General features: G+C 44.9%; 3 protein-coding genes across 23 annotated transcripts in view; 2 read left to right on the top strand and 1 right to left on the bottom strand.

Moving 5' to 3' along the window:
• LOC121597761 (sodium/hydrogen exchanger 3) overlaps positions 1-4348 on the top strand; it is a 58100-nt gene extending 53752 nt beyond the window's left edge. For 12 of the 13 annotated variants that reach the window (XM_041923840.1, XM_041923842.1, XM_041923845.1 and 9 more), the window contains one exon: positions 459-4348. In XM_041923840.1, coding sequence (XP_041779774.1) covers positions 459-816 — 358 coding nt within the window. In that variant the 3' untranslated portion in view covers positions 817-4348. The remainder of the gene's footprint in view (positions 1-458) is intronic. The other variant, XM_041923855.1, reaches the window with a different exon arrangement.
• A 2568-nt stretch (positions 4349-6916) lies between these two features.
• Positions 6917-18392, bottom strand: LOC121597763 (intersectin-1). Of its 8 annotated transcripts, none has more exons than XM_041923862.1 (15): positions 17978-18322; positions 17298-17868; positions 15136-15822; positions 14650-15062; positions 14473-14570; positions 14224-14399; positions 13756-14140; positions 13517-13690; positions 13190-13447; positions 12874-13130; positions 12595-12784; positions 12099-12530; positions 11883-12012; positions 11503-11676; positions 6917-10591 (listed from the first exon to the last, which is right to left on the bottom strand). In XM_041923862.1, the coding sequence occupies exons 2-15, from the start codon at positions 17456-17458 to the stop codon at positions 10581-10583; spliced, it is 3546 nt and encodes a 1181-aa protein (XP_041779796.1). In that variant the 5' UTR covers positions 17459-17868; positions 17978-18322; the 3' UTR covers positions 6917-10580. The 8 variants fall into 8 exon arrangements, with proteins under 8 accessions (XP_041779796.1, XP_041779797.1, XP_041779795.1 ...); XM_041923863.1 differs by lacking the exon at positions 6917-10591 and adding an exon at positions 10598-10738; XM_041923861.1 differs by lacking the exon at positions 6917-10591 and having other exon boundaries at positions 11118-11676; positions 17298-17495; positions 17566-17868.
• A 2784-nt stretch (positions 18393-21176) lies between these two features.
• LOC121597460 (glucose-6-phosphate 1-epimerase) overlaps positions 21177-24591 on the top strand; it is a 46017-nt gene continuing 42602 nt past the window's right edge. The window contains exons 1-2 of one of the 2 annotated variants that reach the window (XM_041923231.1): positions 21177-21288; positions 22792-23387. In XM_041923231.1, the coding sequence (XP_041779165.1) occupies positions 23264-23387 (124 nt within the window). In that variant the 5' untranslated portion in view covers positions 21177-21288; positions 22792-23263. Of the gene's footprint in view, positions 21289-21329; positions 21393-22791; positions 23388-24591 lie in introns of those variants that run through there. The other variant, XM_041923232.1, reaches the window with a different exon arrangement.

Below are 24591 nucleotides of genomic sequence, written 5' to 3' on the forward strand. Positions count from 1 at the left end.
GTATTGTTTCCTCGTTCCGTTATCGTAGCTTATCGGCCTTATAGACTCTCTTATTCTGCGCTCCAGTGAACTGTAAACATAAACTATTCACACCGGTGGCATCAACACTTGCCATTGAAACCACACTGCATATCACTGTTAGCTCCACTCGTTCACTTGTTCGCTACGTAGACGCGCGCATCGACGCTGTGTATAAATTCAACTGTTGTCATATACGTATTTTGTTTCTTTTTTTCTTCCTCTCTCTCTCTCTCTCTTTCTCTTTTTCTCTCCCTGCCCTGCAACATTTTTTTTTATCTCGTTCAATCCAATTTGTTTGCGTACTTTTGCTCCTTTTGGATTCTGTTGTTGTTCCCAAATCCCATTTTTTGTTGTTGAATGTATTTTCCCATTTCATCTGAAATTTCAACAATCCCTCAACACCCACCAAATGATCCCCGCCTTTACACACACACCAGCGAGGCAATCCCAGAAGAAAACTACACCAAATCCCTGCCCGAGCGAGACAAGTACGGAGCCCGCCGAGCACCAGCTCTAATCAAAGCGTCATCCACCAACACGCCCAAATCGGCCGGCCGACGGTCGGGCGGCGGCCCCGTAAACCCCCAAACCACGGCCCTGCTTTCCGCCAGCTCCACCGACTCGGACGAGGACGATGAGGAGGAGGGCAGTGGCGACCGTCACCGGGCCGACGACGCGACGCGCCGGTTAAATGGCGCGGGAAACAACGACGATGAGGACGACGACGAGGACGACGACGATGAGGACGACGACGATGAGGACGAAGACTGTGCGGACGAGCAGCACCCCATATGAGAAATATTCATCTAGGGTAGTCGCGCTCGCACTATCGTGGTAATACATCTGTCTGTCTGTCCGCCGGGAAGCACCTGGCGGCGGCATCACTGGTTGGCCGACCAAGCAAAATGCGGCCGCAAACAACGCACAACACAAGCAACCGTGATTCGGAAGGCAGTTTTGCAATCCCAGCAACCTGTTCAGCGCTTCTTCCAACCAAACTTCCGCATTCGAGCAGTACCCGATGCCTTAGCGTGCGAGTGAGAGAGAAAGAGAGAGAGAGAGAGAGGGAGAGCACAGTGTACGGGCAATGAGTAGGCCGTAACCGTTACTTTGTTACCGGCGGTTACACGTTTCGGGTGTGTAACGCTTGCGTGTGATGCAGCGTGTAACGCTTCACTTTCTCGTTTGCCTCAATTAAACCTGGTGTGTCGTGCACCGCACAGATAGCATATCCGAAAAGGTAGCAAAGGAGGCGCATCCTAATGACCGTGAACGCTGGAGTGTCCGTTCACTTATGAGCTACTACTACTACTACTAATAGTACTACTACTACTACAACTACTATCTACTTGATCGTTGCGTTACGTTTGCAGAAAGTATTCGAAATCATTCCGTTTGCGTTCAGTGGGAAGCGTTAAGTGTTAAGCAAGAGCGTTACTAGCGAACGCTCAGTACTGTCAAAAAGTGAACCAAGCTGTACCCAGTCGTACTTAGTAGTTTGCAGGCAAAGTAAGACCGATAGAGAGTAGGTGATAGGAAAAATGCAGAAATGTGAGAAAGGTATAGTTTATTTTGTGGGAGTAGAAATTTTAAAAGACGACAAAACAATCGATCGTTAGTTTGTAATGTAGTGAAAACCAAAACGAGGGGGAAAATATAAATGATTAATTTTACATAATTTACACAATCGTGTGCTAGTTACATTGACGCAAGGGCATGGAACATGTTGCTCCCTTTCCCGTACAGAATACACACACACAAATTTGGTGCTATAACAACGTGCAAGAAATAGATCGATCTACTTGCTACATTCAATGGTTAGAGACAGATAGGTATGTGTATGGTTACATATTTGACAGAGGATTTACTAGACGTACTTAGCGCGTACCTAGTGGCAGCTTCACATCCTCTACCGAGATCTTTACCGAGGGGCTTTAGTTTTGAACAGTGTAGTGTTTGGGTAATAATTCAACTCAAATGTTGCACCTTTTGATTTTTCTTTCGCCGATAATATCATCGGCTACTACCGAAAAACGGCAAGAAGAGACCCCTGCACGCACCGAAAACTAAGAACCATCCACATCGAACTATCAACTCCGATAGGACGCCCGATTGCATCGGCCACCAAACTATGTTACGTTAGACAATTTCAATGTAGGGATAATTTTTAACTAAACGCAGTCTCTATCGAAATGGTGGAAGCTGATTAAGGTCTCTTAGTGTCTAAAGAGCATACTAAGAGAAGAGACATAGTTAAAAAAAAAACAGATCAGTTACCAGCATCCGTCTGGCGCAGTACGTCCAAACTATCTACCGTGTTTCGATGGATACGTTTAGATGCTAGACAGATAGATCATACCTTGTGGAGCTGCACAAACACAGCCAACCAACCATCAGATGCAATGCTTTGACGCTTCGCTTCCAAGTAGTAAATATCTAATTTCAATATTCACAGTTTCTGGCCTCTGTTTTGCCTTGATTTTAAATTCTTTAAGGCACAAGAATTTCTTTCAATGATGAAGAGAGGTTAAAAATGCGAACAAAACACTTAAAACCCAATAGGAGATATTAAATCAAGTTCTTATACCTTGCAACAGTTACTTAAACCGGTGATCCTTTGCTCCCATGCCGATGGATGGATGGCACAAATACGCTATGATTTAGCTAGCTTACCGAATAAAGAAGAATTGTATTTAGTTATTGAATTGTAGCATTATGTAGACCAATGACAAAAACAAAGAAAACACACACAAAAACATAAAGAAGGTATTATTACTCAACAGTATCGGGGTGTAACAGTTTAGGTATAACTGAGGTTATTTTTGGATAGTAGAAATGTAGCAGGCGTGTGGGAGAGGGCGCGCCTCGAAAGCAGTAAGATACACACACACAAAAGTGCAGTTACGTGTGTTACGGTAAGCTGCCTACTGGTAGGAGGAGAGTTGGTGGGAATTAAGAAATGTGTTACGAACGTTACGACCATTACGCGTCACGTTTACCAGTTGGTACAACCAAGATACTTAATTATGACATTTCTGTGCATTCTCGTAACGCGTTTGCTGCTTGCTTCTTCGGTATTATGCAATTCTTTTTTGAACAATTTTTTTCGTCTTAGGATTTTTCTATGAAGATGGATATTATTATGAGTTCTGTTTTAAATTCCGTATTCTAAGGTGCATTATTCCATTATGTTTGTCAAAGTTACTCGTTACTTTTTATCCTTAAAATTTAAATACTAAAAAGGAAACTAAACTGGGCAATTCATTTCACCTGGTACGGGCTTTAAGCAGCAGCATCTTGGATTAAAAGTGGAAAAATTCAAGCGACGGCAAAAAAAAAAAAATAAAAACAAGTACACACTGTCTGTCCAATCCAAGATGGCAGCGACGTTACGCGGGCGTTACATTGGGGCGTTACCGGCCATTACATGTCAGAGTGAAATGCGGATAGCATAAAACCAATACATCGTTGATAATAATAGCAGCAACCTTAACGACTGTAGGTCAACTAAACATTTTACAGCAACAGCCTGTACACGCGTACAAGTGTGAATAAAATAATAAAAATAAACAAGCAAAAGTAAAACGCAACGCATTCCCCCTCCCCTTCCTATTCCGGCGTACCCGGGAGTGCTTTTTTGTCCGCAGTGACACAACCCCCCGACCCAGGTGATCCTCACCTACACACACATACACGACACCTAAGCCCCCCAATCTTAGGCACACCTTTTCGCCCCGTTGTTCGCAAGCAGCAGTAGAATATGCAGCAGAGCATCTGCACCATTACCGAAATAAAATGGGAAAAGAAGCAAAAAGGTATGAAGGGGGATGATGCTTATGTGTGTGTGTATGTTTGAGAGAAAAGAAATAAGGAATGTGGAAGTCGCGTTTATGAGAAAGCCCACCAGCAGCGAGGAGTGGTATACTTTTAAAACGAAACTGTACTTAAGGTGATACATTTGGCTAAAAACTAGGCAAGCACAAAGGGGGGGAGGAATTGGGAAGAAAAAGGATACAATAGCCTGTCTGTGAAACTAACTCAATCATTAATTGCAATTGTAATTTGAATGAGAATATGTTAAAACAACACAGAGAAGGAACGAAAAAGTAACACACAAATAGACAAAAAAACTCAAAACTTCTATACAACCAGCGAGACAAAGCAGATAAAGGACGGAGGGACATACACTTGTCGATTGTTTGGTACGACAGTTTCCGCTGGTGGTTCTGTATTTAAAATAAAGGGGAAATGCAAAGGGTAGAAAAATAAAACGAACAATACCGTACGGGTTAATAACAGCAGGATGGCTGGTAGTTAAATAAAACCAGAAAAATAAACGAAACCTAATGGATCAAGAATAGATAACAGAGAGAGAGAGAGAGAGAGAGAGAGAGAGAGAGAGGGAGAGAGAGGAAGCTAGAAAGAGTATAGGCAATCTACTAAGTGGGAAAGGCGAAAGGCAAACAATGTAAGTATGTAATTGAACGTGGTACGTGTGGCAGAGAAGCAGACGGGATGTGTATAATAAACTCGAAGAAGGAGAAGAAGAAGAAGAAGAAGAAGAAGAAGAGAATTGAAAACGAATCGTTCATACGTGTGTGTTACATCTTCGGTCGAGAAATAGGAAATGAATGGGGTAAGTACATTAGAATTTAAAAAAAGACCACTATTACAGGGTTTCCCGTGTAGTTTTGGTTTGTTTCCCAAAATGTTTTGGATTTATCCCACGATGTAGTTTTGAATCATTTGGGCTAAATAATTTTGGGAAACACACAATAAATACATGGGAATCAACTCGATGAGACTGTTCAGACAGCCGAAAAAAAAACGTTTGGTAATGTCTAAAATATTCATCCCTTTAACACTTTATATAAAAGATAATAATTATAATTATAAGCCATAATAATATTAAACAGTTTTGCATATCTCGGCAAGCCGCCAAAGATTAAGCCGGCATTATATTTTTAATCTTTGTTTTCTTTCATTCAGTCTAGTGTTGGGAATTTCGTTAAAAAAAAGGAACGGAACGGAACGGAACTAGTTCATTTTTCAAAAAGAACGGAACGTGAACCTGGGGTGCAAATGAACCGACCCAGGGCTTAGAAGCAAAACTGTCATCCGGGGGGGGGGGGGGGGTTTGTTACTTGAGACAGGATATGAAAAGGCGTTTCTTAAATCATCATTCTGAAATCACCAAATCCAGATGGGTTCAACCTGATGTCCAGGAAGCTGTACCAGCTGTGCTAATATAAAGCATGCATTTATTATCTAGCATTTTTTAAACTTTTTAGATGCGACGACCATTTTCGGTCAAAGCCTTTCTGTACCACTAATAGGCTTGGCTATCAGTAACTTAAATGCCCATAGCAGGATAATTATTCCTGCGTATGGGGGCACGGTCTATTCGAGGCTTTTACCCATGCCGATGTTATTGAGTGGTAGGAGTTGACGATTGTATCACGAGATTGACTAATTATTTGAATTTCACTTACTACTTAGAAAAAATAGTTTTTTTTTCACATAAATCGTTTACAACATCACGGCACTCAAACGGTTGTCGAATGGAACAGAATGCTTCGAATCGAATGGCTAAATATTGGAATCATGCCGAGTGCCAAGATCAATCGGATATCGTGGCATAAAAAATAAATACATTTTATTTTTCGTTGTTCATAATCGCATATTATAATACATCTCTTCCAATCCGTTCTGCCATATGAGTACAGATTTAAATTTTATAATAATTATTTGTCTGGTTAGGATAAGCTAAGTTATAACAAAAAGTATAATAGATGTTACAAATTGCACCATAACACCAAATAACATTTTTGGTCTCGCTTATCACGATTTTTATAAACGATACGCGACGAAGTGCGATGGATATTCCTGTGAGCATGGGAGAGTGCACAGACAACACATACTGTGTGCGAGAAAGAGTGAACAGTTATCTTGCATGCAGCAAGCAACAGCCGGACAAAGCCGGTTTTTTTAAAGAACGGAACGCACGAACGATAGCACCCTTGCTGACAATATTGAACCGGCAAAGACCGGAACGGAGTGAATGGAAAGAACGAATTGAACGGAACGGAATGAACGGAAAGAACTGAATGAACGGAAAGAACGAAATGAACGGAACGGAACGGAATGAACGGAATGAACGGAACGGAACGGAATGAACGGAAAGAACGGAATGAACGGAACGGAACGATTTTGTATAAAAGATCGGAACGGAACGGCCTACATAAAGAACGGAACTTTTTTACTAGGTTCGGACCGGAACGGCCAACACTAATTCAGTCCATAGAATCTTAAACGTAACGCAACAGTTAATGTGTTCGCATTTTAATATTTATTCTCTATGTCTGTGTTGTTTGATGATGTTGATGATGATAAGAAATTAACGATCAGCCCTCCCCATACATTCCCCACGATATTTCGGTTGTTAGCATTACTAGTTTATGTCTTCGGTTCTATTATTTAACCCTTCCCCTTACGCGACAACGGTTTATTGTTATGGATAATGCAGTTTTATTTGTCTCGTGTGAATTTTTCCAAAGTACATATTTTCATATTCTTCCATTATTTTGTTGTTTGTTTTTTGTTTGCTTTTGTTTTGTTTACGGTTCCATTGTATCAGTGTGTTTCTTTGCGTGCGTTTTTTTTGTTTCTTCCACGTAAACACGGTAAACAACGGGGTAAATAAATAAATAGGTTGTTTCCGTGTTTTCTGCCCTCCCCATTTCTTTTTTATGAATTTGAACAACATACACATTCACACAGATTGTTACACGTAATGGTTTTTGAAAATGATTAAAACAGAATGAAACATGATGATGCTGAGTGACCATTTTGTCCTCTTCTGTTAGCATACTTGCTTGTGTTTTTTGTTTGTTTGTTCATAAGTTTGTGTTCATTCGTTTATGTGTCTTCATTATAGTTTCTACATTTATTTTGTTTGTTTGTTTTTTTTTTTGTAATATTGTTGTGGTTGAGCTTAATAATTGTCCATTTGCAGTGGTATATAGTTCAGAAGCTGTGGGTTTTTGCTGTACGTTTTGTTTTAGTCTTTCGTGTTGCATCTTTCGTGCTTACGCTAGCAGCTTTGTTTTCCTTTTTTTGCTGTTGCTGTGTACGTAAAAGGGGGGTTTATACAACATCCACTCCGCTACAGAGGGGTGGAACAGTTTGTAGCAGATTTGTTATCTTGCTGCAAGTGCTGGCTTATAATGTCATCTAAGGAATCATTCTAGAACCCTCGTTTTATGTGGCGCAATAAAGCAAATATAGTAGAGCATAAATAAAAGAACAAAAACCTTTGTTTGAAATAATCTAAAATTAAAATCGTACAACCATCAAAGAGCAACAAAAGAGTTGAACAATCAAATTGACAAATTATTTCTTTCGATTTGTATTTTTGTTTGCTTTCTTTGTTTCTCTATTTCATTTGGAACTACTATTCTCATGTTTATTCTCAACTTTATTAGATTTTGCCTTGCTGTAGTGTGTGTGTCTTCCGTGTTTAACTTATAGCTTTTGGGGGGTTTATCCCCAATTGTCCGTTTACATTTACACACAACACACAGTTGGGATCGCGGAACGTTTTTGCAGATTTTTAGCCAGTGAGAATATGCTGCAGAAAAAGGAACTCACACAAAGTGTTGTACAATTATTTGGGAAATGTTGGAACTTTTGCAACACTCGTTGCGGTTTCCACTGCACTAGTTTGCTGATACTTAACACTTATGTATGCATTTTCTTTTCTCTCCCACATGAGTTTTACGCATATCTTATGAGTGAATGTATGTGTCTGTCTATGTGTGTGTGTGTGTGTGCTTGCTCGTGATTATTATGCTGTATGGTACAGCAAATACGGTACGGTACGATCGTACAAGGAAGGCGGCCGGCCTGGCAATTGGGGAACAACAGAAGCTACAACCTAAACACTCTATCAGCTTGAACTTTGCATTGCCGAATCGATACTAGGATATGGGAGGTTAGAGAGCAGTGAGATGGATAGAATACACGCGCGTTCAGCAACCGTGGTTCCGCGCGAACACTACCCGCACTACTAAATTCATGTAACGCCCTCTGTTTGTTTTTGCAATACAGCATAAATAGATAACACACTTCGGTTTGAAGCAAGAACCCCATTTATTATCGTTCCCCCTGGTACTGTTTGAATCCCGCGAACCATCGCTTTTTTGCTTTAGGGATATACATACTAGAGAGATGATCGGGAAGGGCGGGGGATTTCTAGAGGTTTTCGTGTAAGGTCTAAATATATGTATATATTTGCATATGTGTAGGTATATATATTCATATATATAGGTTTGCTTCAGTAGCATCATACTAGCAAATTTGGATAACGAGTTTTGTTTCTTGCTTTGTGTGTTTTTTTCCTGTGTGTATTGGGTTGTTTTTAACGAGCTTAACGAGAGAGATAGAGAGAGTAAAGTTGCTTGCTTTTGCGTTTTTTTTTGTAATTGATTATCCAGTTTTTGGACGAACACGAATCAAACGTTCGCAATAAATAACGAGGGCATAAATACGATTTAATTAATAATATACACTTACAATAATCGGGTTTTTTTCTCTAGTATTTATCGTTGGACACGCTGAGAGGATAACGTTTCTTTTTTTAGCGAACAAAAAACGGTAAACAATTGACGAACGCACGCAATCAGGCCCACTGACAATACGACAATCGTCTTTGTGGCTTTGCGCGGAGCATCCTTAACGTGCTGTGTGTGTGTGTCTATATTTTTTTAAAATAATTTTTACACAAAATTACATACATCACACACACATCGTACTACCAATGGGAAAGGAGGTTTGTTTGCTAATCCTAGCTTTTCTGTTTGCTTCCAGCAACACAAGCATAATACATAGTTGCAAAACGATTTCTTCCCATTTGTTTTTACCTAAAAGAACTGAGTAGAGCTGCTCCATTTAAAAATCAACCTTAAACGTACATAAAAACAATTACCCTACAATAACAACATTATTTGTATGCGCATTGCAACAGATACTGACTGATTTGCTCAAAGATGCAATGCGCAAAATGAGCGCAAAACGAAGCAAAGCTGCTGTGGTTGCTTTGTTTCCCTCCCCACCCTCTAGCACTCTGTTTCTGTTTGTGTTAAATGCAACAAGCCAACAAGATAAGACCGTTCCTACCGTTTATGCGTAGAAGAAGAGCCACGTACAGGTGGGCGGTGCTACAGATCACTAAATTCACTTCTAGGAATGTTTATCAGTTTTTCGCGTGTTTGCCCCGTCTACAGCCACTAACGGAACAAACACAATTGCAGTAGGTTTTTATAGATTCACTAAACGCTTTAACACGTTACACACGGCTGCTGTGATTGTAAGTTCACCGGAGTCACATTGCTTTAAAGATACGGTGCGCGTAAGAGCGAGAGAGATAGAGAGAGAGAGAGGGACAACAGCTAAATATCTACGCTCGTTAATATCTACAAATCGTCGTCAATGTCTCGACCCTGGTTTTGTATGACACTAAACACACTAGCCACTTCCCACCACTCTAGGGCGGCATAACTCAGGTGCCACAAACGCCCGCCAAATCCCCCTTTTAGAATAGTTGCGCGCACTGAACGCTCTCTGATTCACTAAACAGAGCTGAATGGCTTAAATGAGAGTGAAGAAAACACGACTAAAACGCGGCTATGATTGGTTTGAGAAAGCGAACCATCGAGCCAAGCCCAAGCCCTCTGGGTTTGCTAAACACTTCAACAGTTGTAACTTATCTTACTATAATTAACAGAATCGAATAATACTTCATTCTTGCTGCGGTCTGCTACTGCTACTACAACATCCCTCAACGGAGTTTGCATAGCCATTTTTTGCATTTTTTTGCAATCTAATCCCTCTCTAGACAGGAAGTGAAAGAGAGAGAGACAGGATGAAACAGATAAAAGAGAGCCGAGGGAAAGTTTTATGTATGTATGTGTTTGTGTTCGATGATTGTATATGTGTGTGTTTCTGTGTCTGTGTAAATAGAATACTACTATGCGTGGTTCGCTCCTTCGCTATGCGCGCGTTCTATTCAATTTAAATCAACCCTTCCTTTCCTTCGTTCTTTTCTGACTGAATTCTACATTAACATTATACACCTATAACAGTGAAGAGGGAGGAGGGGAAGAGGGCTTTGTCTTTCACTAAGGGTGGTGGTGGTGCTACTGCGCCTGCCGCTGAAATGCTCGCATGATTAGCTGATTATTATTATTATTGTTGCACTGATGCATAATATCGTTATCGTTAATGATAGTGTTGTCGTTACAGTTAGCGTTATTATAATTAGTGTTATAGTTATTGATTTTATTGTTGTGGTATCGCTTATTGTTGTTGTTGTTGTGTAGATCGTCCTCAGCACGTTCCACAGCGTGTCTGTCGTCGTCGTTGGTGCTGCTGCTGGGACCATAGTTCGCCTGATGCGGGTTGCTAGCGTTGGTGGTGCTGAACTGTGCGAAACCACTGCCGTCCCGATTTAACGTGTCATTTTGGGCTTTGGTTACGGTAGCAGAAAGCCCTACTGCCCGTTATACGTTACCTTCGCGCGCGCGCAGCATTGGTGGAAAGTTTTAGAAAGAGATATGAAATAACACACGCTTCTTTGCAGCAGTACAAGTGAATTGCAGCAGAAGTTTTTGTTCCACTGCATCATGCAGCTACAGTGCCGTTTTGCGCTAAAATATAACTAGCAAGAACAATCCGAAATCTGTTTATCATGCTGAATTTAAATTAGAAAAAAAAAAACAAAAAAAAAAACACGCACAGACAAAAGCGAACAAACACAACCTTTTGTACAACAAAAATACGAATAGGAAAGTACGTTTCTTTCTATCGAATAGAGATCATTATGACAAGAGCACGTTGGGAAATGTATAAATGAAGAATGTATATAAATAATGGAACCTTTACTAGAGTATAATTGTCGCTGGACAACAAAATAGTACATCCTATGGTATTTTATCTCACTCTGTGGTATGATATTAAACCGTGCTTTTAACAGACAGTCGCAAGAAACGATGAAACGATACATTCGAATGTAAATAGATCTTTGAAAGTGTACGAAATAGGGGGAAAAGGGTATATAAAGAATATAATATCTTGGTATAGTATAAAATTTAGAGGCACTAAACTGACCTTAACATTTTATCGATTGGTGTTGTGTGGAATCAAATTTCCTTCAAACTAGTCATATCTATATATATACAAAGAGTATAATAAATGGGAATGATGTTTGGCAAAGCGTAACGTAACGAAATTAAAGAGAGAAAAATGCTACAACACAAAACGTTACTATACACACCGTTACAAATGGAATCACAACGCAACGCAAGATTCACACAGACAACGTATCAAAGCAGGCACGTCCAAGAGGACTTCACGACTGGTACTAAAGCACTACTGTGTGTGAATGTGTGTGTTAACTAGCGGCGGGAGATTTGCCGTTCTTACCGGACGACACGAACGGGCCGACGTAATTGCTCGGAAACAGACCGGTGGTGCCGTTCAGCTCGCCGCGCCACCATTCCGGCTCATCCCGGCCGAGCACGCTAATGATATCGTCCTTCTCGAAGGACAGTTCGTCGTCGTTCAGTGCTTTGTACGGGTACAGTGCGATGACTTTATCTACCGAGTTATGGGGAAAAAAAAAGTCTTTTTCAAAATTTGCCTCTCAACTGCTAAACAAAATCATAGGTGGTTGTGGTGGTGGTGGTGGTCATGGGTGGTAATGGTGACGGTGGTATTGTGCCCAGGAGCCATCCCGATCTCCCCCCATCCGATCCCCCCCCCCCCCCCCGCAAGAGGTTACTGTACAGTCGGGTCGTACTTACCGAGAATCGTTTCCGTCAGCTCAACCTTGCTGGCCGATACGGGCGTGTTGCGGCCGCTGTTTCGTCCACCTTGCAGTATCTTCACGTACGTCGCCGGGAACCAACCAATCTGGCGGCGTCTGCCCTTTGCCTGTGAGGAGGAGAAGCGGTGGATGTGTAATCTCTCGTTTTTTTTGTTGTTGTTAAGCCTCATTTACGCCCAAAACCAATACGCACCTGCAATTCACCCTCCCACCAGCCAGAGTCGGTCTTTTTTCTAATCATTATTAGCTGGCCGCGCTGCAGCGAAAGCTGCTCGGAGCTGGTCGCCTCGTACGGTGCAATCACCTGTGCCACCTCGCCCTTGCGCCGCAGGCTGGGCGTGGCCGACGTCATCGACATGGAGGAGTAGCGAATGTTTTCCTCGTTCGCGGACGCCCCGGAAGGTGGTTGAGTATTGATCTGGGACACTTCCGAGTCCGCTTCGGCCTGGTTGCGTGCATCCTCCGCGTCCTGAGTATTGCCGGCGGCGGCGGCGGCAGTGGCCGATTGCTTTCGTTTGGTTTCCTGCTCGTACGCTTGCGTCTGCTGCTGCTGCTGCTGCTGTTCCGGTTCCTGGTGCATGGCCGGCTGCTCGTTATATGTCGCTTGATTGCCGTTCATAACCTCCTGCAAAGGAAATGCTTTGAGCAACACACTGAACTGTGTTGGCTTCTCCGATCGGATTACTTACGCCCTCGTGTTTCTGCACATAGTTCGAAGGAAAAATGCCAGTCCGGTTGCCGATGGTGCCAGTCCACCAGTCGCCTTCCTTCTTCGAAACGGCGATCGTTTCCCCTGCGTCAAACACAAGATCGCCTGCCTCCGCCGACTGGTAGGCATAGCAGGCGACATAATATTCCACATCCCCGTTACAGGTAGCCCTGAAATAGTTAACAGCAAAACGGGCGACGTTACGCGTTAGTGCACAACGCTTCCCACTGCTGGCGGGGCAGTTCCTTTTCACACTCACTCTGTATTATCGTTTGGTGCGTGATACTCTTCTTCGACTGGTGCGGCGGCGGCGGCGGATGCGGCGATGGTGGTGGTGGTAGTAGTGGTGGTCGTGTAATCAACTTCCGGCTCACTGTACGCTATCGTTTCTGGGATCGCTTCGACCACGTTCAGGTTGCTGTCCACCTTTTCGACGAACGATTCCGGGAACCAGCCAGTGTGACCGTTTATTTCACCCGCCAGCCAGCCCGGCTCGGCATTCTGTTCCAGCGGTACCTAATGACGGGAGAACAAAGTTGAATAGGCTTCTAAATTGACTATTTCCATTCAATTACCATCACAATGTCGCCGGGCTGGAATGAAATCTCGTCGCTGTTTCGTGCACTAAACTCATAGATCGCCCGGTACTTCACGTAGCCCGGTGGCGTTTGCACATCCTCGCCCGAGCCAGCTGTCACGCTAGCGGCTGGTGCTGCCGGTTCGCTATTGAGCGTTGCGTGCGTCGTGGTCGTATCCGGAGCGCCCCACGAGTTGGATGTATCCCACGCACTGCTGTACGATTCGTTTTTGCGGTTGTTTTTCATCTCCAAGATCTGTAAATATTCAAAAAATCGGCACAATGTAAGAGCAGTTTAAATCATTAAACTGTGCAAACTACTTACCTGAATTCTCTGCATGTCGTATTCACCGTACAGCTGCTCGCATGCGTCAATCAGATCGGTCAGTTGGGATTTCAGCTCAACCAGCTGGTCCCGGTTCAGATTGATGTCGGTCGTTTTGTTTTCGATCTGTTGCTTGGTGTTTTCTAGCTTGTCCTTCAGCTGCTGTATGACAATCTGAGGGGAGAAATTCCACACCATTAGCCTAGTAGAAAGTAAACCTCACTATCCGATCCACACACCTGTTTGTTGGTGAACTGCAGCTGGCTTTCCGTTTCGCCCGACTTGCTCTTCGCGTCCAGCTTGGCCTTCTCCTGGCTCAGCTGCACCAGCCGCTGGTTTTGCTCCTTCACCTTCGCCTTCAGCTGCGTCATCTCGGCCATCTGCGTGTCGCGCGTGGTGCGCATACCGTCGATCGTGCTCTTGACGTTCGTCACGCCGACGCGCGTGTCGCAGATCTTCTGCGACAGCTCCTTGATGCGCTCGTTGAACGTGCTCAGCTCGACGCTCAGCGATTGGTTCTGTGCCTTCAGCTTCAGCACGTTCTCCTGCTCCCGCTGCCGGTGCTGCTGCATTTCGGCGATCTTTTGCGTTTCCCACTCCAGCTGGCGCTGCTTCTCCATTTCCCTGGTATGTGATAAAACAGAAAGCAAAAAAAAAAAAAACAATTATTTAACAATTGAAAGATAAACGTTGAACACTGAGCGTACTTTCGAGCGAGTTCCTTTTTCTCCAGCTCGCGCTTGCGTTGTTCCTCACGCTCTTGCTCAAGTTCGCGCTGGCGCTGCAGTTCCTTTTCGAGCTCTTGCTGCTTCTTAAGCTCTGCCTCCAGCTTGGCTTTGCGGATCTTTTCCTGCTCTTCGCGTTCTTTGCGCTCACGTTCCTCCTGCAACAAAAGATGTAGATTTAGGTAATGTTCAGAATGTTCAAAACGTTCACCCGTAAAGCATCTCACTCACCTGTTCTTTCTTCTGAATATCCATCAGCGCTTTTCGTCGCCGTTCCAGCTCGGCCTGACCCTTGTCAAAGTTTTCCTTGCGCTTGTCTTCGAACGAGGCTGTAGATTCACAAATGAAATCGTTTTACTTCTCTGCTGTCTCGCTTTGTCCTACTGTTCGCCAGAACAACACACTTACACTGCGGTAGTCCCGATAGCGGATCAAGCTCAACGGCGGCATGCACCGGTGCGCCCTGGGAGGAGACGGAACCGTGCCGCGAGCCCACCACCGAACCGTGGCGCGATGTCGCCTTGCGGAACGACGGCGGCACCAGCTCGGGCGGAAGCGTGGTCGGAACCTTCTCGCCAGCGGCGGCCATATCGCACAAGTACATTGCGAGCACGAACTCTTCGCAGCCGAGCCGACCGTCGGTATCCATGTCGGCCAGGGCCCAGATTTGGGCGAGCATCGCCTGTGGAAGCTTCGTTTGCACCATGATGTTGCGGGCCTGCGGTCCGGTGAGGAAGCCGCTGCGGTTGCGATCAGTCGTGTTGAACAGCTGGGTGTATTTGAGCTTGGCCGGACCCTTGATTGCCCATTCAATTTGTCCGCTAAAGAGTAGGAATTCGTTTCATTAGTAAACTGCAACTTCACCATCATTCCCATATCCGTGGCCGCACTTACGGAGATTCGATAGATGGGGCCCGCTCCGAGATAGACATCGAACGGGCGGGTGTTCCACCGCCGGAATGGGGCGGTGTCGGTGGTGCCGGAACTGCTACACCGCCCGCTAGCGGTACCGCCGACACGCTTCCGAGTGGATCGATCAGTGGCTTTACGGCAGCGGTCGGTGGAATGGTTGGAGCGCTCCCAACCAATCCCCCGATCAGTGGCTGTTGCATGACAGCGGCCTGGACCGGGGCCGTCATTCCCGGAATCAACGGTTGGCCCATCGGGATGAGCGGTGGGCCTGCGGCGGACGCAGCGATCAGTTGCGGTGGAAGAGCCGGCTTGGGCGGTGGCACACCCGGTCCCATGCCCGGGACAACCGTTTGCGGGGCCACCCCCATTTGATTGTTCATCAGTGGGGGCACTATCGCGTGCGGAACGGCATGCGGTGCCATCAGGGGCGGCTGGGGCTGCGGGACGACCCCGATCGAACCGGACAGTGACTTGAGCGGATCGAGCGGACTCAGGCCGGAAGTGGGCGTTAGGATGGGCGTTCCGCCGACGGCTGTGAGCGATGCGATGAGCGTTGGTGGCAGTGCCTTCGGCACTTCGAATCCACGCAGCTTCAGGTTGATCAGCTTGCAGGCGATGCTGAACTCACCCAGCGTCATCCGCCCGTCCGCATCCGTGTCGGCAAGGGCCCTAAAAATAGAATGTAAAGAGGGGGAAGGGGATTGTGTGTCAGAGGAAATCATAATAAATTGTAATATTAGAAGGTTATTCTTGTGTTCTTAAAAGCCATCAAATCAAATGGAACGAAGCTTTTCATTTTTATGAATTTGCAAACGATCAATATTACACATCCGAAGATGATAATCAGCAAACAGTGCTTCGTTAGTATGTGCAAAAGGACGTCGTGTCAACTCGACTCGATGACTCAGAGGTAAACAACACATTCCGTACGTCCTTGGGGAACACGTTGATAATACTCAGACGAACGGTTAGTTAGAACGGGGAGCGCCCCCGTGCAACCGTAACGGGGCAGAGAGTAACGATCTACTGAACAACCAGTGCCAGAGTTCAGCGCAAACCTCTCATTAATTAGGCACCAGCTAGAAGCAGAGAAGTACATTATCGAGTGCTTAGGCCGAATTGGGCGACTCGTTTGAGCGCCATATCCCTCGGCTCCCTGTAGCCTCCTCCCATCAGGGTGGAAAGTAATTGAGCTTTGGACCGAGCTCTCTTCTAAGCTCTTCGGGGGGTTTTCGGTCGTTGACAACACAGTTCGATTCGCGGTACTGCACTTGGGCAAGGACGTACGGAGCATAAATTATGCCAAGGGAGAGATTACGCTTGTTTTTACGGACCGTGTGTGTGTGTGTCTCTGTGGCTAGCCAGAGTAACAAGTGATTGGAGGTCTTTATTTGGAGGAGAGGATGGCTCTATTTGCCCACATTGCGTTTCTATATTCGGCCTATTTAATGCAATTAAGACACGCGTGCGATAGGGCGATTTACAGTACCGTGGCACACACATATACCGCACCATTCCAACAATTCCATTAACACTTCTTCGCCTGATAATGGGGCCGCCCCACACTGATGACGGACTGTCGGCCTACCCCCATAAAATCAATGCGAATGACATTGACGAAAGTAACCATCAATCGTATATGATATCAGCAAATATAGAATGTAACACTGCCACAGTATCTACAATGCTCCGAAAACCATTCACGGTGCTGCCCGACGAGTTGCCGATGAAGCCTGCTCCATTGCGAGCACGAAAAAAGGAGCCGTGAGTCACGTGAGCCAGTTGGAAATCGGAAAGCAGACAAGCAAGAAAAAGGATATGAAATTATTCGCCCCAAATCAAGATCCCAGTAGGCCCAGGCCTCGCCGAGAGCCCTTTTCCGAGGCGAAAACAAAAGCACATCTATAGAATGGGTTGCCGCGGGTTCAATTGCACTTTTGCAGTTATGTAAGCGAAAGGAAACCGGAAACACGGGAAGGAACAGTAGTGAAGCGCATGAAGAAGGGCGAAAAAAATGGTACCACACAAGTACGAAGAACCCATGAGAATGGTCGCGCGAGCAGCATTCTCGTAGACGGGCTGTGTTGTGCCAACAGCGTATAGAGGGGTGAGTGTAGTTTTTTTTTTGTTACACACAAGCTTACCATATCTGGCCGAGTATTTGCGGGGGCAGCTGGCTCTGGAGGAAGAATCCTTTGGCCTGCCCGCCCGTCACCACCCCGTCGACCGGCTGCAGCGACTTGAACTGGTCCTCGTACTTGAGCCTCTCGCGGGACGTTATCACGAACGGGTCGGATGCGTTCATGTTGCTGCTGGTGGTGGTGCTGGTGGTGGTGTTGGTGCTGGTTGATGATAACAACACACACACAAGAGATATTTGCTCGACGTTCTACGCGTTCGGTTCTAAATTACCGTTTATCAGTGGGGAAGGGCCACCAGTAATATCCATGCACTGTGGGCGGCCGTGGCGAGCGAAGTTAGGTCGAACCGCTGCTGCTGCTGGGGCACTCCCGGGAGCAGCGAAGAAATTCTTGCTGCCCTGCCAGCACCACCACACACACTCACTATCGTAGTAGGCGGTACTGCTTTTTTTCTTTTCACTTATTCACTTGTACCGATTTTTTTTCTGGCGTATTTTTCACTCGCCCACCGTTTGTTGGTGGTCACTTCGCATTCCCACTGACTTTCGTGGTGCTGTGCGATGGTTGTTGCGAGCTGCAAATTGGAAGGAAATGATATCACCTCAGGTCACTCTGGGGGTACACACACACACACATAGTACCCTTGCCCTTCCCACCCTACACCCCTTGACCCAAGAGCGTACGGGTCCTGCTGCTTCAGGAGTTCTATTCCCTTGCAAGAAGCGAATATAGAAGCTCGCTCAGCAGCCTACACAACAGGACCACCATGCGCAGGACACGATTCAATAGAAAGTTGTATATCGATTTCTTTCGCTGGCTCACGCTCACGGTTGTAGAGGAGGAGTGCGTTCTTCACGAGCCACCAACACTTGATTTGCAGCGACTTTTACACCCTTCACGAACGACACAATGCGGCCACCGTTGGCCGTGAGCGAGGGTGCGTTTTCCGACGGGCACGGAAAACGCACTTTCTGCGCTTTGCGGACGCGATTTGCAAGTGAAATTTTACAATCTAGAACCACAGCGCAGCTCACCTCTTCTGTTGGAAGCAAGAGCAGAAACGGAACCGTACAACAGTCGCACTGCGCTGAGGGTACAATTTGTTTATCTGTCACTCGCTGGCAGCACCCAACGAGCAGAAATGGCGGGTGAGTGATGATACCCAAGAAACAAATAAACAGGTAGGTATCAGCAAATCCAAACTAACAAGATAATTTATTTCAATAACTGTTTAATTTAATTTAATCTTACATTGATATTTGTCTTTTTTAAGTGTTAAAGGAATTGTATGACTGGTTGTCACAAAACTGTTTTAAAAATGTCTAATTACTCATTAATTACTAATTAGTGCTACAAACCCAAGCGCCACAGATTAAGCTTAAACGACTGGAAAATTGAATATCCATAGAAAAAAAATGAAAGCTCCACAGCTTCATTGGTTTGATCAATAGATGGCGTATTACAACTCATCATTATATTGCTATCCTTTTCTTGCAATGTGTTTCGACAAGTTGCATTTTATTATGACCTATATAGCCTTCTAACTTTCTGAGCAAAAATCTATATAAATGGTCGTGTGGTTAAATACGTGGGTATCAACACCAATGACCATTGCTCAAATCTCACTTGCTTCAGTGCTGGTGGTTTCCGTTGGAGTTTAGTATTTAAACAATCGTATCGCCGTTCTAGTTCTAGCGATGCATAACTTCAATGCGAAACCATACAACAGTACAGAGGAAATGAGAAAGCTCTCCTCCAAGCGATGAAGCTCAACTGGTTGGGGTATCCCACCAACAGATAGCGCCACCAGCTTTTTTGCTATTTTTAGAATGCATGAGTCGTTTGGCGTCTGCTAAACGAAGTCTTTCTATATTCCGTTTAGGTAGAGAACTTGAGTCGTTTAGAAGCCGTTTAGTGGTCGTTTAGTGGATTTGTGGCACTTGGGAACGCCTTAAATGATTGCTAAAAGGCGTCAAAATGACTAAAGCTCTCAGTTTAGAAGGGATTTAAATAATACAGGTGTCCCCCGAGATACGAATGTATTTGGGACCGAAAAAATGTCCCAACGCTAGGCGTAAGTTGGTAAAATTTAAAATCAAATATCCATAGAAAAAACAAAAGCTCCATAGCTTCATTGGTTTGCTCAAAAGATGGCATATCAAAACTTATCATTATATTGCTGTCCTTTTCTTGCAATGTATTTCGACAAGTTTCATCTAATCATGACCTATATAGCCTTCTAACTTTCTCAGCAAAAATCTATATGAATGGTCGTGTGGTCGGATACGTGGGTATCAACTCCAACGACCATTACTCAAATCTCACTTGCTTCAGTGCTGGTGGTTAGTATTCAAGTTTAATATTTAAACAATCGTATCGCCGTTCTAGTTCTAGCGGTACATAACTTCAATGCGAAACCATACAACAGTACAGAGGGAAGAAGAATGCTCTCAAAACGTGGAAAATGCTCTGTGTAGGATTGCGACCTACACTAAACCCAAATAGCCAGCTCGTACTTCATAGCTGATTTAGGGCTGTTTAACGAAAAATCGTTCCGATGTCGTACTTTGTGGCTGATTAAGAGATAGACGGTACTTTGCAGAACTATGGAGCTTTTTAACAGGCACATGGTACTTTTTGGAACTTTGCGGCTGATTAGCACTATGTGTAGGGTTCATGGTGGAACTTGAAGGCTTGTTAAGAAAGCGTACCGAACTTGGTGGAACTTTATAGCTTTTTAATGCATGACATCGGTGCGAGATGGCTCTTGTCAAAGTGTCAAAGTGTCGCCGACAATCATTTCATTGCTGCTGCACAAGTAAGATTAGTTCTTTCAAGAAGGGATTTTTGGGGAAGTGATTGTGATTGTACAGTAAATTGTGATACATTTCGTGTAATTTATTAATATTAATGATTTAAAAATATATACATGTACACAAACAAAACAAATCCTGTAGTTTATTTCATCGATGACATTTGCTTGAAAATAAAACACAAAGAAAAATAGTCCCCGGCACCGTAGCATAATGAAGCTGCTTAGGCGCTATTTAAAAGGACCGCATGGAACTTTGATGCTGTTTAACTACTGCAAAAGGCGAATTCAAGCAGCGATCTTTAGCATGCCAAAATGAGCTGCTTAAGCAATTCTGGCTATTTGGGATGTGTGATACTATAGCTAAGCTCATTATTGACCATGGCTTACATCAAATACGGTTGTAGCTACGAGAGTTATTTAGCACTACGCAGCTGGATTAGTCAGTTCTTCCCTACGGAGGGACGGTTCACATGAGGCTTGAATCCATGACTGGTATGTTCTTAACTCTTGCGAGTTGACGATCGTACCAAGGGCCTAACTGAAACTTGTTTCATGTAAGAATAACAAAAAATAAAAATTGGGGACAATTCTCTTGTATTGAAATCAAAAGACGAAAGCTTTTCAGGGACAATCGATACAGCAGTTTCTAGTTAAATTGATACCATTATCCATCTTCCATTAAACAGTCTTCAACACCGTTCCAAGCCCTAGCAAAGTGGTAACACATTCTAAACATCGGTATCATTTCATAAAATTTGTAGCATCGATTTAAATTCCAGCACCTTCAACCCCTGCACTGCGATAGTAAAAGCTCTCCAAGCCGTTCACTCTCATTTTAACCTTCTCATCACCTATCTATCGTCAGCGGTGCCGCGAGAGTCCGGGCGCGTGTTGTTGGGGACCGAGTTTGGCTCTCCCCATTCATCGCGGCATTCATGCTCACGCAAAAGGGCGCGCGAGCGAACCATCCCTCCCGCTTTGCAATGAATGGTTGGTATGGTGGATGAAACGGACGATGGAACGACGGAGACATAGCGAGATATAGCGAGCTGTTGGCGCTTCCCATTGCGAGCAACCATTCATTTCAAACGGTTTCGTGTTCCGGTGCGGACGTACCTTCTCCGTGTGTGAGCTGCTCCGCGTGTTCAGTTGAGCTGGCGCGTATCGTGCGTGCCACTGGTGTGTATATCTCGCCGTCGTTGGCGTACAGGAAGGAAGTGCGCGTTCTGGCCAACACACGCTCGAACACTAGTGCCCGTACTCTTGGGGCAACGGGGCAAAGTGTGAGGAAATAGAGAATGGTGTTTTTTTCCCCTAACCGTTTTGCTTTCGCCCTTCAATGTCGTCTCATCCCCCTGTTAGCCGGGGGAAACAGATTTTTATTTTCTACGGAGTGTGTATAGACTAGACGCGGAACTAGAGCGCGCCCGTGTGTGTGTGTGTGTTGGAGTGTACGTTCTGGGTGTTTTTTTCCTCACGCAAACCAAAGCAAAAGACACGTTTTCCCAACTGAAACGGGCTCGTTTTTCATCCTGGAGATGTGTGTTTTTTTTTCATCCGCTAGTGTTGGAAGCATCAATCGGCTAGAACGAACTAAGAATGGAATAGCGAATTTAGAAGTGGATGTTGAAATTTAACTTCTTAATGTAGTATTCGACCGTATTAGCTAACCCAGGTTAATTTTCTACTTTGTTCCATTTCCTCCCTTTTTTTCCTATAACATGAACACAAAGAAAATGGGTCCCAAAAAACTCCAACCCATCCATCGGTAAACCCACTTTACCCCAACGCGGTGTACTCGTAGTAAATTAGTTTGCATTTGTTTCTCACTTTTAAAGTACAAAAAAAAAAATGCTTAATCGAATTTCGGTTTCCACCGACGAAGGATCCGATTCATCAGCGAATTAAAAAAGGAATGCAAAAAAAAAAAGGAATTTTCAATCTGGCCGGGAAAATCCGCGTCTTATCCGCGAGCGAAAAAGGAGGGAACTAGAATTACACACAAAAAAAAGCATGGAAGAAAAAAGAAAAGTCTCCTTTCCTGCAACTTCCCGGTTCGAGGTGTGCTAGAAGCGTTTCCCCTAGCAACCCGGGTTTTTATCTTCCGGGCTGGGTGGGGCGGGCTCAGCAGCATTGCGCTTTATTTGCTCTGCTTTGCTTTTAATTTTCACCTCTTTTCATCCTTGTTGGTGTGTGTGTGTGTGTGTGTGTGTGTGTGTGTGTGTGTGTGTGTGTGTGTGTGTGTGTGCTTACTCGTTGTAAAAGGAAAAGCGAGCCCCGGAAACCGGTAAAGTGTGCCACCGTGGTGGGTACTGGGATTAAAGGCCGAATGGAAGCTGGAAGAAGAATCAAATTCAAACAACCGACAACAGTGAGGAAGGCATATCTGCAGAAGCAGTGGTAGTAAGCGGGTGATAGAAAAAGGAAGGCGGGAAAAAGGATTTGGATTTTAATTGCTTCAAGAAGGTGGCACAGGGAATCGCAAAGGACAAAGACGTCGTCAAATTGAAAGCGAAAAACCTTAAACCAAGAGATAGAGAAAGGGAGAGAGAGAGAGAGAGAAAAAAAAGAGGGAAAAAAGAACTCACCAGGAATCTGCTTACTAAACAATTGTGTTGTCATGGATTTTTTTCTCATTCCCTAAACTTTCCATCGCTTGCTTTTTCTTCACTTCCCGAGCAGGATAAAGTGTCATCGATTGTGTGTGTGTGCGCGTTTGTGTGTGTGTGTGTGTTTAAAAATAAAAAGCTTCCAACGGGAGCGAAGCAGCGGAAGAGCGGTTGAGAAAAAGTGAAAGTGCAAGCCGGTTTTAAGCTTGGGGAAAAATCCTTCCAGGAAATTCAGTGCCATCGTGCGCGTGGTCTCCTGTTCGAATTTTACATCCGTCCATTTCGTACACTTTGTGTCTGTGTGTGTGTGTGTGTGTGTGTGTCTTTTGTTTTTCTTCCGGTTCCGGCCAATCGAACGTGCGGGGTTTTGGTAGAAGGTAGTGGTGCTGGTAGTGGCGGTGGTGGTTGTACCACTGACTCCCGGCGTAGAGCGTGTTGGGTAGGGCGGCACTGGGCGCACCCGCGGCCCAGCAGATTTCCCCCAAAACCCGGTCCTATCCGGGGGTCATTTTCCACGTGGCGATCGTCGACGCAAAGCAGCTTATATGTGTGACCAGGGCAAGCGAAAGAAAAAGGAAAAATTCCAGTACAACAAATCGATCATGGCCGCCACGAGCGTGGTGGTCCTCGATCGGGGCAACAACACGACCTGCACGGTGAACCTACACGGTAAGTGGACTTCACTTTTGATGCGCTTTGATGAGGGAGTAGCATAATATTAGTGCTTAGTTCCTGGCGGGTGAAGCATTGCGGAATGTTATTGCTTTGTTGCTGCTTTGCTATTTTAAACGAGAAAGATCCATCGGTTCGTGTGAAGTCGTACGAGTAAAGCCGCCATTTGGGTGAAGCGAACACGTTGACGGGAAAAGAAAAACATCTGGGAATTTTGTGTGTGTGTAGGTTCTTAGTTGTGTGGTGTTGGTGGAGTATCTCTAAACCTAAACTCCCTTCGCTTTCATCTCAAACATCCAACTTTATGTATCTTTTCGGGTAGACCACCGCAAAATGGATACACAAATGTCTCCGTTTTAAACCACACGGTGTCCTCCACATTGGAATGTCTCACATGGTAGATGCATGTGTGAAGTGTGTTTCCCTCCACAGCCGGATGCTCTATACACGGGAAGGTTTTCCAACTCATTTATATGAAGTTTTGCTTTTATTAGATCGAGAACATTCAATCGTTGCGTGTAGCATGCCATTTGATTGCACCTAGTGCAGCCTAATGCCGTTTATTCAATATTGCACCCTTACCTCACACTAAAAAATCGAACTTCATCGTGTTGCAATTTTGACAGTCGCCTATCGGTGCTTCCGCTTCTCGTACCCCATCAATTGCGTCGCATTGGTCCACCGTTTGGACCTTTCGCTGGACGCCCCAAAAAACTCCGTAACCATGAATGACCGCTGCGCTGCGGTTGCGATCAAGTGCAGTTTGCTTTGCCAATGCTTGTAGTTGGCGGTGGTAGGTGTGTTAGTATCGCGCTTTCGATGCTTAGCTATGCGCTTGTTCGTGTGTCAAGCGTGTCGGTCAAAGCAGCGTGCGAGGGCAACGACGATTTGGATGTGGTTGGAAACTTCGCGCCATTCACTCGCGATCGGTTGCCCTTTCCAACACGCGCGAAATGAGTTCGCGAGGGAGCTAGGTGTGTGTGTGTGTGAGTGAGTGGCGAAGGTTTTAACCTTGACGCGGGAAGTTCGGTTCTGTTCGATGGACCACCACCGAGCGATGGAAGTTTGAACCCCCAAAACACTGCACTGTTTGCAGTGCACGCTACTAGTGGTAGTGCAGCAGTGTCTAAGTTTTGCTGTCGTGAACTGGTCGTGGGATGGGTGGTGGAACGGGGTCGCGGTACACATTAGTCAGCCTGTC

Source organism: Anopheles merus, chromosome 3R (genome assembly GCF_017562075.2).
Source record: "Anopheles merus strain MAF chromosome 3R, AmerM5.1, whole genome shotgun sequence".
Lineage (NCBI taxonomy): Eukaryota > Metazoa > Arthropoda > Insecta > Diptera > Culicidae > Anopheles > Anopheles merus.